A 15,136-nucleotide genomic window follows, 5' to 3' on the forward strand; every position below is an offset into this window, starting at 1 on the left:
TCCTACATCATCATGTAGGAACATCCTTGGCAGTGATGTTTTTCCCAACCTGGCGGCCTCCAGATATAATGAGCCCCATCATCTTCACCCAGCATGGCAACCCAGAAAGCACGATTGGGGAAGGGAGGCTGTAAAGAAACAAGGCTGGCTAACTCTGAAAACATGGATTGGACTGGGATTTTGATTCAAAATTCCCAAACCCCCCTTCTATTGTTGACTAAACAGTTCTCTCTCTCTCTTTCACTCCCTTTTTTGTCCTATATTCTCCCTGCTTGCTGCCAGAATTACTTTATTCTCCTTTCTAGTCAGCTGTTCTTTCAGAACCCCTGAAGCACCTTTCCATAACTGCAGTTGTCTGTCTCTGTGTGTGTTCTTATCCTGGCCTTGCTGTTTGGAGTAGTTTCCCTGGCCTCAAGGCTACATTACCCCAGGGGCTGCTCTTCTCTTCTCCCCTTCCTTCCTCTTCAGAGCCTCCCGGGGCCCCTTTCTTGCCACATCTCACTCCAGTTGAATGTTAGTTCCAGCTTCCCCTGATGCTCTCCCTCCCCAGAGTTGAGCAAGATGCTAAGTGATGCTAACAGCCATTTCCATGGCAACCTTGCCAGACTCACTCCCCTATATTTGGACCAAGAGACACATCCCTTCCTAATCTTCCTGTGCTTTCTGGCTGAACAGCAGTTCCCATCTGCCATTCACATAGAATCATAAGTTGGAAGAGACCACAAGAGCAATCTGGTCCAAATCCCTGCCATGCAGGAAGACACAGTGAAGCACTCCCGAATGATAGCCATCTAGCCTCTGTTTAAAAACCTCCAAAGAAGGAGAGTCCACCACAATCTGAAGAAGTGTATTCCCCTGTTAAACAACTCTAACCATCAGGAAATTCTTCCTAATGTTTAGGTGGAATCGCTTTAGCTTGAATCCATTGCTCTGTGTCCTAGTCACTGGAGCAGCCAAAAACAAGATTGTTCTACCTTCAATATGACAAATATTTAAAATGGCTATCATGTCACTTCTTAATCTTCTCTTCTCCAGGCTAAACACACCCAGATCCCTAACCGGCTCCCCACAGACCATGGTTTCTAGAGCTTTTAACATTTTGGTCACCCTCCTCTGGACACGTTCCAGCTTGTCATTATCCTTCTTGAACTGTGGTACCCAGAACTGGATACAGTATTCCAGGTGATGTCTGACCAAAGTAGAATGGAGTAGTACTATTACTTCCCTTGATCTAGATACTGTATTCCTGTTCAGGCAGGCTAGGATTGCATTGGCTTTTTTAGCAGTCATATCACACTGCTGACTCATGTTCAGCTTGTGGTCTTCTAAGGAGTTTATCAGACAAGGGGAAGTATAATCCAATGGCAATCTGAACACAATCATGGGGTTTCACATTATTGCGTGATAACCCACTACGTGCAAATTCAGGCAATGGGAAGTCAGTCCGAATGCGAACATGGGGTTTCACATTATTGCATGATAGACTGCCACACACAAATTCGGGCAATGGCATGCTATTTTCAGGCAATGGGAAGCCAGTTTGAATGCATGCACATTCAAGTAATTACGCTAAACTAGCGACTTTAAGTGAATGCGTTCTGGCCCCACTTTCTTTTCATTCAAATTTAAGAGAAATTCCTCCCGTTTGATAAACTCCTAAGACTTCTAGATCCCCTTTGTGTTTATTGTTCTCAAGCCATGTGACACCTATGCCATATCTGTGCATTTCATTTTTTTCTGCATAAGTTTAGTACCTTTGCCAATGCTCTTCCTGTGCGGTACCATGGCCTGCTGTCTACATTGGCATCCCCACTCCTGGTGTTACTCAGTACCGGGAGGGGGCTGCTGGGGGTCAGTGGAGACCAAAAGGGTGCACTTGGCCTTCTCCTTCACCGCAGCAGTGGAAGTCTCTTCACGAGGGGCTCAGTAGGAAGGGAAGGTCACAGTTGGAGGAGGGCCCAACTGGGTGTCATCCATCTTCTGGGATGTCACCCAATGCAGGCTGCACTCCCCACAACCCCCAGTAATGTCACTGGCTGTCTGGGGCCTCACCTCCCTTTTCCTGTTACTACACAAATCCATCATTGTCACCAACCTTGTTCTCAGCAGCTTGTGAAAAACGGCAATCAAGAGTTATAAACCTTGGCACTGCCGACAGTTTACTGCACAAATCTAGCCAAAAATGTGGCTTCTGGCCTCTGTTAAGCACCCTCCAAAAAAATGAGACTGAGGATAAATACTCCATTTCTGGGAAGAGAGATGAGGGTGCTCAAGTTCACTTGAGAGCCAGGTCTATATCTCAGAAGCTCTGTATCTATTCAAGAAGCAGGCAGGCCAAGGTTATTCTAGTGATGAGGAGAGCAGAGTGCCTGCAGATTCTGTTTTCACAAATGCCAATTCCTCCACATTCTTTCTGCCACTGGGCTGGCAATGTGGCTGCCATAGAGTGGGGTGGAGGAAGGGGGGGGGCTTTCATTTAGTCAACCAGGTTCAGTCCATGGTCTCATTTGTTAATGCTATCTTATGTCCAGAGCTTGGGGACTACAATTCCCACAAACTTTCCACCAGCAAGGCCAGTGTCAAGGGATTCTGATAGTTGTAGTCCAGTCAGGTAAATTATCCAAGCTCTCAGCTATCCAGAGGAGACACAAATCAAAAGCTTCTCAACCCTTTCTCCTTCTCTCTTCTCCTTCTTTAACCTCCTGAGAAAATCACAGACAATCCCTGGCAATTTTCCCCAATTCACTTTTCTGCTTGGCCCAGTGAAGTAAGCTACAGAGCCTCTTTCTGGATATCATATGGCCCCGTACAGACAGGCCAAAATAAAGCTGCTTTGGGTCACTTTGGAGGTATGCTGTTTAAATGATGCATGCATCCTAAGAGTCCGGAAGCTGCACCAAAGCCAGGTTCTGGTCCTTAGAATTGGAGCACGGCTTTGGCACGGCTTCCGGACTCTTAGGATGCATGCATCATTTAAAAAGCATATCTCTAAAGTGACCCAAAGCAGCTTTATTTTAGCCTGTCTGTATGGGCCCATATGGTGCCCCAAACACAGTGTATTCATCATGAAAGAATAGGGAATTAAATCTTCACTTCTTTAATTTCCACATGCGAGACCAAAACGCTTCAAAGGTTCTGGATGAGATTGTGATGACTTTTGTGCATTTTCCAATGATATTCTCATTTTGGCAAAAACCCCATTTGCACAAAAACACTCTTTTTGGAATAAACTACTGGTTTTTGCACATAAAAAAAAAACAACCCACTTTTTTTTTGCACAAAAATACATTATTTTTTGGGACAATACCCATTTTTACCATTTTTTTATTTTTTGCAGTAAGCGCCAAAATATGAAAATTCTCATTACAATTTATCATCTTGGTTTGACAAGGGGTCTTGATGTGTCAAGACATCCTTTCTCACAGAGGCTGAGAAACTATCTAATTTATATGCGGCTGTTCTCCCAGAGTGGGACCCAAGGTAGCCAACAAAAATGAATTATATTGCAGTGCATTCAGTTAAACAAGGGTGGTGGTGGTGGTGGAAGGAATGGACGGGGGGGGGGGGAACCCTGAATATCAATAGAGCCCCAGTCCCTCCTACCCTGCAAAACCTTTTTCCTGTTTCAATCAGAACTGCACAGGAGAAAGTAAGGGCAGGAAACAGAGAGACGAAATCTTTCAAGCCGCTAGCAAAGATATTCTTGGCAAATGTCAGTTTTGAGTTATAATGACAGGAGAACATGAAACTCAAACCACATGAGTAAAAGCAATAAAACCTCGGCACACCTTTCATTTCCTTGTGGGGAGCCATTCTTTTCCTCTATTGTTAAGCCTTTTCCCCCTAAGCTTATTTTTATCACTAAAGGTCTTCCTGAACTACCTTAACTTCACCTTACTGGAACTTCCCAACTCTCCTCTACTTGAACATGACTACTCTGATCCTGATCTAGCCTACCCACTTCTATCTTTTTTACTTCCTCCAGATAAGCAGTTAAAAGCATATGAAGATGTGCCTTGTTACTAGCATCAATGATAAGTGCTCCAGTTACCCATCATCCTGCAACTCCTACTGCAATATGATTACGCCAACACTTTCTCATTATCCCTATACAATTGCATAGTATATACTGAAGCCAGGAAAACAACTGCAGCAGACAACCACAAAATGTATATGATGTCACAGAATGTTCACAAACATCCCAGTTGCAAATTTAAGCCCTGGCAGTTCTCTCCTCACATATTAAAACAGAAACCCTAAATACACTTACCTATGAATAACTACTATTAAACTCAGTGGGTTTTTTCTTCTGTGTAAACATGCTTAGGATTGTGTTGTAAATGTGCCCTAACTCTAAACTGTGTGCAGAAAACTATTCAGGGATCAGGCTACTCAATCTGGTAAAACCCCAACAAGATATGGTGTATTTGTTCTTGTGGAAATAAAAGTACAACCTGTTCTCAGTCTGAGCTCCTTTTCTTACAAGTCTCCTTCACAGGACCTATGGCTCTTTGTAGTCTTATTGAAATGATCTTTTTCAAGCCTCAAATAAATAAAAGGAGGGGGAAAACACTGTTCTTATAGGAAGCTAAGAGAGAAGGCCTTAGAAAAGATTAGTGAGAGAAGAGCGTCAGGCCAAAACATGACTCAGTGGGAACAGGAATCAGCTAAAGGGCAACAGCACTTTGGCAACAGCAGCACTTCTTCAGTTCAAGTGCACCAGAGAGACTGCCCTGAGCAGATTAAAGAAAATTATTTTCTCAGTGATACAATCAAGGCAGCTGAAATGCAAATGGCTATTGTAGAACCCTGTTTTCCCCTTAGAGATGGCTTTAAGAAAAGGAATAGGTACATACAGTATGTGAGGGGTGGCTGTCAATGCCTATGAACTATCATAGCAAACTGAAATATCTGTATTTAGAGTCAGTAGATGCTGGGAGCAAACTGCAGCAGCAAAAAGCCATTATAGGAACGTACATGATCACACCAAAAGTCTACTAATCCAAAGATGAGCAACCTATGGCTTCTGAGATGTGGCTGGAGTCCAGCTCTCAACACCCCAGATCTTTGGCTATACTAACTGGGGATAAAAGTGAGCTGAAGAGTCTAACAACATCTGTAGGGCCACAGCTTTGCACTCCTGATAGAGCCGATCATTCTGTTTCCAACAGTGGTCAGCCACAATCATCTCTCCGTGCTCTTTTGATTCTAGGGAATAATATTCAAAAGTTGCTTTGCCTAAGAACCTTGAGGTACATATCGTTTTCATATCACTGAATAGACTCAGAGTTTGGAAGAGGCATCTTTTGGATCAAAGCTCCCAATACCTCCCTACTAGCTGAGAATTTCTAGGACCAAAAAAATAACTTTTCCTGACTCTGGATACATCTCCACAAATTCCCCCTTTTAAGTCTTCTTTGCTAATTGCCTTATGGTGGCAAACTCCATAACTTAATTGTGCTTCTTAATTATGCATCATGTGAAATACTTGCTTTTGAAAGTATTTCACTTGTTGTATTGATAACTCTACTATGTAAGTGATCCCAAGTTCTTGTGTTTCATGAACAGGCAGAGAAGTCTTCCTCTTTTGTTTTCTATTTTCTCCACACTATAGATTTGTTGCTGTTGTCAATTGCTGTCAAGTTGACTTTGATTTATGGCAACCCCATCAAGTCATCCTATCATCATCAGCCCTACTCAGGTTTTGCACATTCTGGGCTGTGGCTTCCTTGATAGAATCTATTCATCTGGAATGTGGTCTTCCTCTTTTCCTACTGCCTTTTACCTTACCAAGAATTATTGTCTATGATATGGCGAAAGCATGCCAATCTCAGTTTAGTCATCTTGGCTTTTAGGTTTGATATGCTCTAGGACCCGTTGATTTGTCTTTTTAGCTGTCTCTGGTATCAGTGGAACTCTTCTTTAGCACTGCATTACAAATGAGCTGATTTTCTTCCCATCTGCTTTCTTTACTGCCCAGCTTTTATAACCATACATAGAAACGGAAAACACGACGGCATGGACAAACCTAACTTTAAGATTCAATTATGTATCTTTACAGATCTGGGTTGTGTCTAGTTCCTTCACAATTGCCTTTCCAAGTCCTGTTCTTTTTCTGTTTTCTTGACTGCCATTTCCATTCTGATTCATAATGGAGCCAAGATACATAAACTCTTGAATTTGTTCAATGTATTATGGAATTCTAGACTTTATAGTGTGGTAAGGCACTAGAACTCTCTGACTGATAATCCTAAATACCCTTCTCCCAACTGGCAATACCCCTCCCTAAACTGCCAATTACTGCAGTCAGCCAGGACTAGGCTAGCAACTGTCATCCAGAGGACTTTTTCTTCAGCCATCCCCAAATGACCTGCAGAAAGAGATGTGACAGCTGGATACACTGACAGAAATTAAAACTGCATTACAGACCAACCTATTTTAGTGGGCCTATCCCAATGATTTTTAAATTATGGATTTTAAAGTATGGATTGATTGTTTTAGTATAATATATTCACTTTACATGTTAACTAATGGCATGTGTTCTTAACTGGTTTATGTGATTCTAACTGACATAATGTGCTGCATTTTACTCTGTTGTCCCCTCACCTTGACCCACAGGGAGAAGCAGCTAACAAACAATCAAACAATACTGAATGTGTGAATCAGTCCTCAAAATACCTTAGGAATGAGACAGAGTTGGAGCACTCACCTTATCCCTCATTAAAGAAAAATCAGCTGGTGCTGTCTCATTTTCTATGGTCCCTGGTCTGTCAGCAGAAAAGGGGAAATACTGTTGACCTTTTCTTTCTGGGAAAACACAGCTAATTGCTTGTATTTCTCCCCTCATTAGGAAAAAGTCCAAGATGCAATGAGATGAGAGAACATTTGCTTGCTCTCCTCTGGGTGACATCTTCTCCTGTCCTCCATGAAGGTCAAGGGCAACCAGGGCTGGCTCAGAGACAAGCTCTCAGGCCAGCATGCTCCTTTTAGTCTTCCTCCTCTACCACCTCCTGGGGTTTATTTATCCATCTGCCTGCTAGTGCTTTTAAGGATGTTATTCATCTAGCTGGAGTTTTTATGTTCCCAGAAATATAAATCAAGAACCTTGTCACTTTTTTATGGCCACAACTAAATATTGCTACCTGGTAATGCAGCCTTTTAACATCATTTAAAAGAGAGCTGCGTCCTTCCTTTTGTGAGGCTGTTGGCGCCTCAGCAGAGGTTGTTTTATGGTGGAGTTTAATAGAGGAGCCCAAGATGAAGTCCTACTTAGGAAGGAGGTAGCTGCCACAGAGATTTACAAGTGGAAGAGCTGGATTCTGGTGGAAGAAAGCAGAGCAGTCCACCATTCAGTTTGCAGAGCAGGGATGGATGCTGGCCAGACTATGCGTCTCTTATGTATATGCCACACTCAAAGGGGGGAAAATGGAAATAGTGATGTGTTTGTATAGTTCTATACATACCTAAAGAAATTTGCCAAGAAAACTCTGTGATAGGTTTGCCTTAGGGTCGCCATAACTTGGAAGGGATTTGAAGGTAAAGCAACACACACACGCTCCATACATATCTACTCAGCTGCACATTTTGAGTTCAATGGGCCTTACTCCCTAATACTATACATATCTATAGGGCTGCAGCCTTATTTTGCAAGTTTTGGTCAAGCAAAGTGAAACTTGTGGTTTAACTCACTACTTTGGCTTTCTTCTTGTTTGTTAAATAGCATCTCTCCCAGAGCTTGGAAGTAACACATTACAACTAACAACACCTTACTGTGGGGGTAGAGTGTGGAATGCAATGAGAGTGTAACATCATCCCTTTTCAAATAACGTAACTAAAGATAATATTCTTTATTTGCTACATTTTTTCATGTAGTAATTGCCATTCATTCATTCCTTTTTCTTTTGGTGGGAGAAAATGCTCTGGGGAGTTTTTGTCCATTTTTGTATTTTTAAAGACTATCTTTCTCCGGAGTCTAAAAAGAAATGAGGACTGGAATAAAAGAACTACAGAATCGTAAAATTGAAAGAGATCATAAGAACTATATTCTCAAATCTCTGCCATGCAGGAATACATAACTAAAACTTTCCCGAGAGATGGCCATACAACCTCTGTTTAAACACCTCGAAAGAAGGAGAACCCACCAATCACTAATATAGCCTACTCCATTATTAAATAGCTCTTACAGTCAGTAAGTTCTTCCTAATGTGATTCTCTTTTCTTGTAATTTAAATCCAGTCTATGGAGCAGCAGAAAATAACCTTACCTCATCTTCCACATGACATCCTTTCAGATATTTAAAGATGCTAACATACCACCTTTTAAATCTTCCCTTTTCTAAGTTAACCATACCATGCTTTCACAAGCTGTTTCTCATAGGGCTTGGTTTCCAAACCTTTGATCAACCTGACTGCCCTCCTCCGGATGTGTTCCAGTTTGTCATTATCCTTCTTGAATGTGCTCAGAGCTGAGCACATTATTTCACATGACCAAAGCAGAATACAGTAGTACTATGATTATTTTCCCCCTGCAACATTTGAATTATTAGAGAGGGCTTTCTGGGGAGTTATATAATGAAATACTTTTTAAAAGCAATCTTCCAGGGTCTGATCATATTTAAACATTGTGGCAGAGTGTGGATGGTGGTGTACTATATGAAGTACAGGATTCATGTAGTGATTTCCTCTAAATGAAACAAGCAGAACAGGCATGATGCTGATCCTCCATGACAAGCAGTGCCCTAGCTAGTTCTCACTATTGTTTAGTGAGGCATTATTCTTCCCATGTGGCAGATAAGGATGGGACAGGGGTTGAAGCTGAAGTTAAGTGAGCAGGTCTAAAGTTGCTGAGTGAATTCACATTTTGCCCAGGGAAATTTCATACCAAACCCACTCTAGTATTTTAACTCTAATATTTGGATAGTCTCAACTCTTTTTTTATCTTGTGTGCCGAGAGCCAAATTAAGTGTTGCTATGGTAACCAATACAGATGATCCTCATTATTAAAATAAAGCATGTGTGCATGTGTTTAGACAGCACCAAGCAGGTTTGCTCCAGTTCAGCGATTCACTATGCCAGGCATAGTCTGGCTCTGATGCATGGGTTTGCCTCAGCTATGGATCAAAGACCAAAGAAATTTCTGGCAGACTAAAGAAATGGCACAGCAGGGCACTGGCATGGACATGTTCTTTGAAAGTCACCTTGTCACCTGTTCCTAGTTGTTGCTCACTCCACCATCCAGAGTTCTGGCAGTGCAGGGAGTAGTTCAGAGATGTGGAATACTGTATGTGGCTCTCTGCATAGTGCTATGCAAGTCATCTCCCCACAAATTAAGCTGGCCATTGCTGGTGGGAATGACAGTTCCACATCTGGATCACCACACATCCCCTGTGGAGTGTGGACATCTGCTTCAACTTAGGGGGACCTTATGTATGAGGAACCTCCCAAGAGTCCAGGTCATCCACAGTCCTGTTCAATGAAAGTTGCCATGGCTGACAAGAAAAAATCATGGCTTGAACAGTAGTTTAGCCTTAAAAAACAGAAGATACAGAGGCTATTCCACAAAACATTTAAAAGCTAGTGCAGACAGTAACATTCAAGAGGACCACGGATCATCTCTTAGCTATTTGCTAGCAACATCAATATCACAAGCATATTGAACTGATGGAAACTAAAATACTCTGGTGAAAACTTCAAAGAAAGAGATTCCACCTTGGTGAACTTTCTCATGTATGTGGGACCAAACAAGATGACACATTGGAGGTCTTTAATGGGCTTTTTTTTGTTGTTCTCATCTACCATGAAAACAGCTTCTACTTAGGCTAAACCTATGAATGAAAGATCTTTGAGAACTCTGGTCAACAATAGGTCAGCACAGGTCCTGCAAATTCAGGGCTATGGTTTCCTTGATTGAGCCTATCCATCTATAATATAACTAGGCTTCCAGTCTTTTAAAATGTGAGTAAAGAAGCTGTTGTACTATATTTTCCCCCAAGGCCCATTACAAATGGGCGTAATAGTACAGACTGGGTCCATACTAGGGTTAGAAAGGGACGTCACTTCTTGATGCCCCAAACCCTAGTATGGACCCAGTCCGTACAAAATGGCGGTGCCCGTTCCACACGGGGGCTGCCATTACGACGTCACCACTGCGCTGCCTCCAAACGAGGCGGCGCGGTTGTGACGTCGTCGCGCTGCATGAGGGCGCCTAGAGCGCTCTTTCCGCGGCACGAGAAGGAGCTCCAAAACAGAGCTCCTTCTGCAGTTTGCATCACTGGCGCAGCCTTTAGATGGCTGCGCCAGGGACGCAAGGGAGAAAGGGGCTGAGCGGCCCCTTTCTCCTCCTCCCCGCCGCCATTGAGTGTCCTTGGGGCATGAAGCCCCAAGGACACCCCTTTCCAGGCTGCGGGGAAGCGGCCTGGAAAGCAGTGGATCGGGGCCTCAGAGGCTGCCGTTGTGGCAGCTGAGGCCCCGATACAGCGGGGAAAGGGCCGGTTACAGGCCGCCTCAAAGGGGCGGTCTGTAACACGCCCAAGAGAGCAAACAGCAGCTTGATGAAAAGTCACATATGAAAAACAGGATAGGGTATTTGGATGGAAATGTTTGGATTTATATTGTGGGCTTAAGATATCATAGATATGGCATGGCGTCTCAATATATTGACTGTTCTAGAAGAAGCTAGACTATAGGCCCTTATTATTCTGGGAGATTCCAACTGGAATTGAGTTATACTCGGCTTCTATCCTAGGATAGATAGACAGGATAACAAAAGCTAAGAAATTCAAGCTGGATGTGGTGGAATATAGTATATGTTAAGATAGCTAAGTACCATAATGGTTGCTGGAAGTACTTGAAGAGAATTTTAAACAGTAATGAATAAGCATGTATGTTTAATGTATCCGTGCGTTGTTGTGTATTATGTTTGTATTTGTTCGGTATTCATATTTGTATATTGTATATATCATATTTTTGTGTAATAAAAATATATATAAAAAAAGAAAAGAAAAGAAAAGAAAAACAGGATAGGGAAAAGTTTATTCCCCTCTTCCCCACAACCATACTCTCATTTCAATCTCACCCCACAGACCTGCTCTGACAGCTTTCAAAATAAATGCAGAGACACAGAAGATCCAGTCATGGTTTTCCATCTAATTTAGCACTTAGAAGCCACTCAACATTGTCGAGCAGAATGCAGTGAAGTATAATGAAAGAAGGGCTGGCTTGGACCAGGATAGATGCAAAATCATGTCTTAGCCATAAAGGTCCTTGGGTAAGTAGCAATCTCTCACCCCAACCTGCCTCTGTTGCATGCTTTGCCATCAAATAAGCTTCACTAGAGAAAGGGCAAGGTAAAAGTGTACATTTTTCACCCTTCTTTTATCTCCTTGTTCCACATTTTAGTATTTCTTATACCAGAAAAAAGCAGATAATTAGACTCTCTCTCTCTGTGTATTTGTGCACGTGCACACACATTTGTGCATAGGCATACACATGCGTTACTATCAAGCAGCTTCGGGGAAACTCTTTCCTTGTCTCTTTGTTCTGCAATACCTGGATCACACCAATGAAAAGGGGGGGGGATCTCCTGCAAAACTAATTTTTCACCCTCATTTCATTCTTTAATATATACACCGTTGAGTTCAGTGGTGCATTTCTGAAAGGTGTATAGCCAGGGGTGACATTATGGGGGAAAGGCAAAAAGAGAGATCAGCCTCTCAAATAAGAACTCAGTCCTCCTAATGAAATTCTCCTTTAGTCCTCAAATCATTAGCATTATAGTAACCGAAAAATTCAGTTGAGCATTTAGGAATACAGTTTAGTTACCAAGTAAATGCAGACATAACAAATATAAAAGTTCTAGGTGCAAAACATGTGCATTATCTCATTTTCTATAATACTAGAAAATTGGAGACTGAAGTTAGAAGCTCCTATGGTTTATCTCTCAGGGAAGAAGGGTTGTTATTCTAATCTTCTCCCTGAGAAACAGTATTGCCATAAGAGCAGGACTTTGGGACAAAGTCCACAGCACAAGTCCAGGGCCTTGCTCAGAAAAATGGGCAGGAGGGGCCCCAAAGCCAGCAAGACAGGTTTACAGTGTTTGAAGGAAGTAAAGTCGACCTAGATCTAAAGAGACCTCTCTTTGCTCCTCAAACCTGGGGGAGGGGGGAATGAAGTGCACTGAATAGGACTATTTACTTACTTACTTAGGGGGTGTTCTCAATGGCTTATACTCCGTGTTACAAATCGAATCCAAGGTATAGCATTCCTATTAGAAACCGAATTAACTCTAGAACAGTTCCAGAGTAACCCGCAATCGTTCCCACTAAAATCTGAATAGTAAAGTGGATTTTTATTTAATCTGTGTTAATGGTGTATAATCCGGGTTAAAAAAATAGAAGGGTCGAACCTACAATTTTTCCTTGATTCGGGATAGGATTCGGAATATTTAAATAGGAACGTTTCAACCTTTGAATTGGGTCAACTGGATGGGAGGAGCGGAGCGTGATGGGCTGGCCTGGGGGTGTCACCCTCTTTGGTCTCTTTCTGCATCGCCAGCGCCATTTTCTTCCATTCGCATAATAGCCTTTCCTTCAGTGGATTGCAACCTCCCCTCTGCTCCTCTTTCATAGACCGATGTGTGAGGAGAGCCACTGAACACCATTTTTAACTATTCTTTTTTTCTTTTTCACCTCTGCCTGAGCAGCAGATGGGCTTTGGAGGAACTATGGGATGGGTTTTGCAGGACATATCCCCACTTCAAGGCTCTCCTGACAGCCCTGGGAGCAATCTTCCCCAAAGATTCTCTCCTCATAGGGCAGCCAAAGCGAATTTGGGGCCACCGAGGCTCTTTCCAGAGGAACTATGGGATGGTTGTGTTTGTTGTGTTTGTGAGACATTTATCCTCCTCTGCCAGAGAGTGCTGGTGCCATAATAAACTACCATTCCCAGGATTCCCGAGCACTGAGTTATGGCAGTTAATATGGGGAGACACAGAAGAGGACGAATAAGCGCCTCCTGATTGGCTCTTTTAAAAAAAACAACCGCGAAATTTATAACGAATTAAAAACGGCCAGGTAGTGGCGACGCAGGTACAGGCTACATCGGTGTATGTTACTCCGAATTAATGTGACGTCATGATGACGTCGCTTTGATTGACAGCCAAAACAAGTGAATGTGAACGAAAAAGTAACCAAACCAGTTTAAATATACACCGATTCATCCTTGAATGAGGACAAAACAGGGTCAATTACAGTGAATTAAAATAAAACGTTAAGTAAATGGGAACGATACAAATAAAGCGAATTGAAAAGCGGGATAACACTCGCTGTATTTTGAATCGCTTTAAAATGAATCGCTGTATTTAAATTAGTTTTAAATCACAAGTGAGAACACCCCTTAACTTACTTTATTTATTTATAAGCCAACTTCCTCCCATGGGACCGAAGGTGGCTTCATCTATATCTTTGCTCTCACCCAGAAGACTTGTTCTATTTAATTCAATTAAATTGTGTTTTGTTTTTGTTTTTACAATTTTGTTGGTCCAGCATTCCTTGTTAGCATTCTGAACTGGAGATGGTCCAAAATGCTGTGTCCGTATAATACTTGGAGCTGGCTACACATAATCTTCCTGATAAAACAGCTTCGCTGGCTACCAGTCCATTTCCAGGCAGAATTTAAAGTTTTGCTTATGACTTTTAAAGCCTGTACAATGTTGGTCCAGACTATCTGAAAGGGCACAACTCCCTGTATAAGCCAGACCTTTAAGGCTTTCTCTTGCTTCCACCTCCAGCACAGGGACATTTGATCAGGACATAGGAGAGAACCTTCTCAGTGGTTGCTCCCAGGTTGCAAAATCTACTCCCATGGCCTTCTCTCTCCTTTTCATTCAGGCAGACCTTTGACTTACAATTCAAGTGGCAGACAGGTCTTTTAATGGAACTGTGTTTTGCCTTTGTGTTTTAGATTGTTTTAACTTTGTGGGTTTTTTATGAAACCATTGTTTAATTGTTTTTTAACTTTTGTATAATTTTTAAGCTGTACCCAGTTTTTAATTACTTCTAAGCCACCTTGGATCCTGTACCAGGGACACATGTTGGGAGGGAGAGAGAGAGAGAGAGGAGGCAAACAGGCAGACAAAATAGTTTTCCTCTTACCTGTTTCTCCCCATATTGGCAAGTATTCATCCTGCTGAATGTCCAGCATTATCTCCAAGCCATTGCCTGTCCCACCCTTGAATGTGGTCAACAGAGGATGCCCATCTTCGCCTGAGTTAAACATGTAGCACTTCCCATATTTCGTAAACACCTATGGAAAAGAGAAGGAGAGGCAGGGGAAGAGAGATGGGGGAGAGAGAAAAAATTCAGTGACATTGTCGAATCTCCTTCCAATAGACTCTGCAGAGAAAGGTCTCAGCAACTAACTAGTGCCAAAGTTTTAAAGGTGTGTACAATGTTGTTACAACTATAGGACTATCTATCACTGGATAGTTGCTGCCTGGCCTGAACTTCTAGTTGGCTAATATTCATACATAAAGATTCTCATGTAAATCATGCCTAAGCAATGCCCCCTACCCCCCACCCCAGGTTGCTGGTTATAGGATGTACATACAATAAGCTATAGCTGACCTATTTTTCATCTATGGGCCCGTACAGACAGGCCAAAATAAAGCTGCTGTTTAAATGATGTATGCATCTTAAGAGGTCAGAAGCTGTGATCCAGTCCTTAGGACTGGAGCGTGGCTTTGGAGTGGCTTCTGGCCTCTTAGGACACATGCATCATTTAAACAGCATTCCTCCAGTGACCCGAAGCAGCTTTATTTTGACCTGTCTGTATGGGCCCTATAACTCCCTTTTCACTCTCCCATACCCACCCCAAAACACAAATTGAGTGGCTCCTAATTAATCAAATTAATACATTTTTGAAATATCCACCTTACAATAATAAATGGTAAATAAACCTAAAACAGAACAGCACAAATATCAGTAGCAGAACTATCCTTACATCTGCCATGCAATAACACAAATACTCATCTCAATCCCAGGAGAATGGGGCTGATAAGTCCCCATACAGTCAGGAAAACATTACTTTAGAGAAGGCTCTGCTTCCAAATGTTACTATCAACCACACTTCTGATGTTGAAA

At 42.3% G+C, this 15,136-nt stretch overlaps 1 protein-coding gene across 2 annotated transcripts in view; it reads right to left on the bottom strand.

The window, feature by feature from the left end:
* Positions 1–15,136, bottom strand: part of ASIC2 (acid sensing ion channel subunit 2) — a 483,092-nt gene that overhangs the window by 51,962 nt on the left and 415,994 nt on the right. For both annotated transcript variants that reach the window (XM_042476899.1, XM_042476898.1), the window contains exon 2: positions 14,150–14,300. In XM_042476899.1, coding sequence (XP_042332833.1) covers positions 14,150–14,300 — 151 coding nt within the window. The remainder of the gene's footprint in view (positions 1–14,149; positions 14,301–15,136) is intronic.

This window comes from Sceloporus undulatus, chromosome 6, assembly GCF_019175285.1.
Source record: "Sceloporus undulatus isolate JIND9_A2432 ecotype Alabama chromosome 6, SceUnd_v1.1, whole genome shotgun sequence".
Taxonomy (NCBI): domain Eukaryota; kingdom Metazoa; phylum Chordata; class Lepidosauria; order Squamata; family Phrynosomatidae; genus Sceloporus; species Sceloporus undulatus.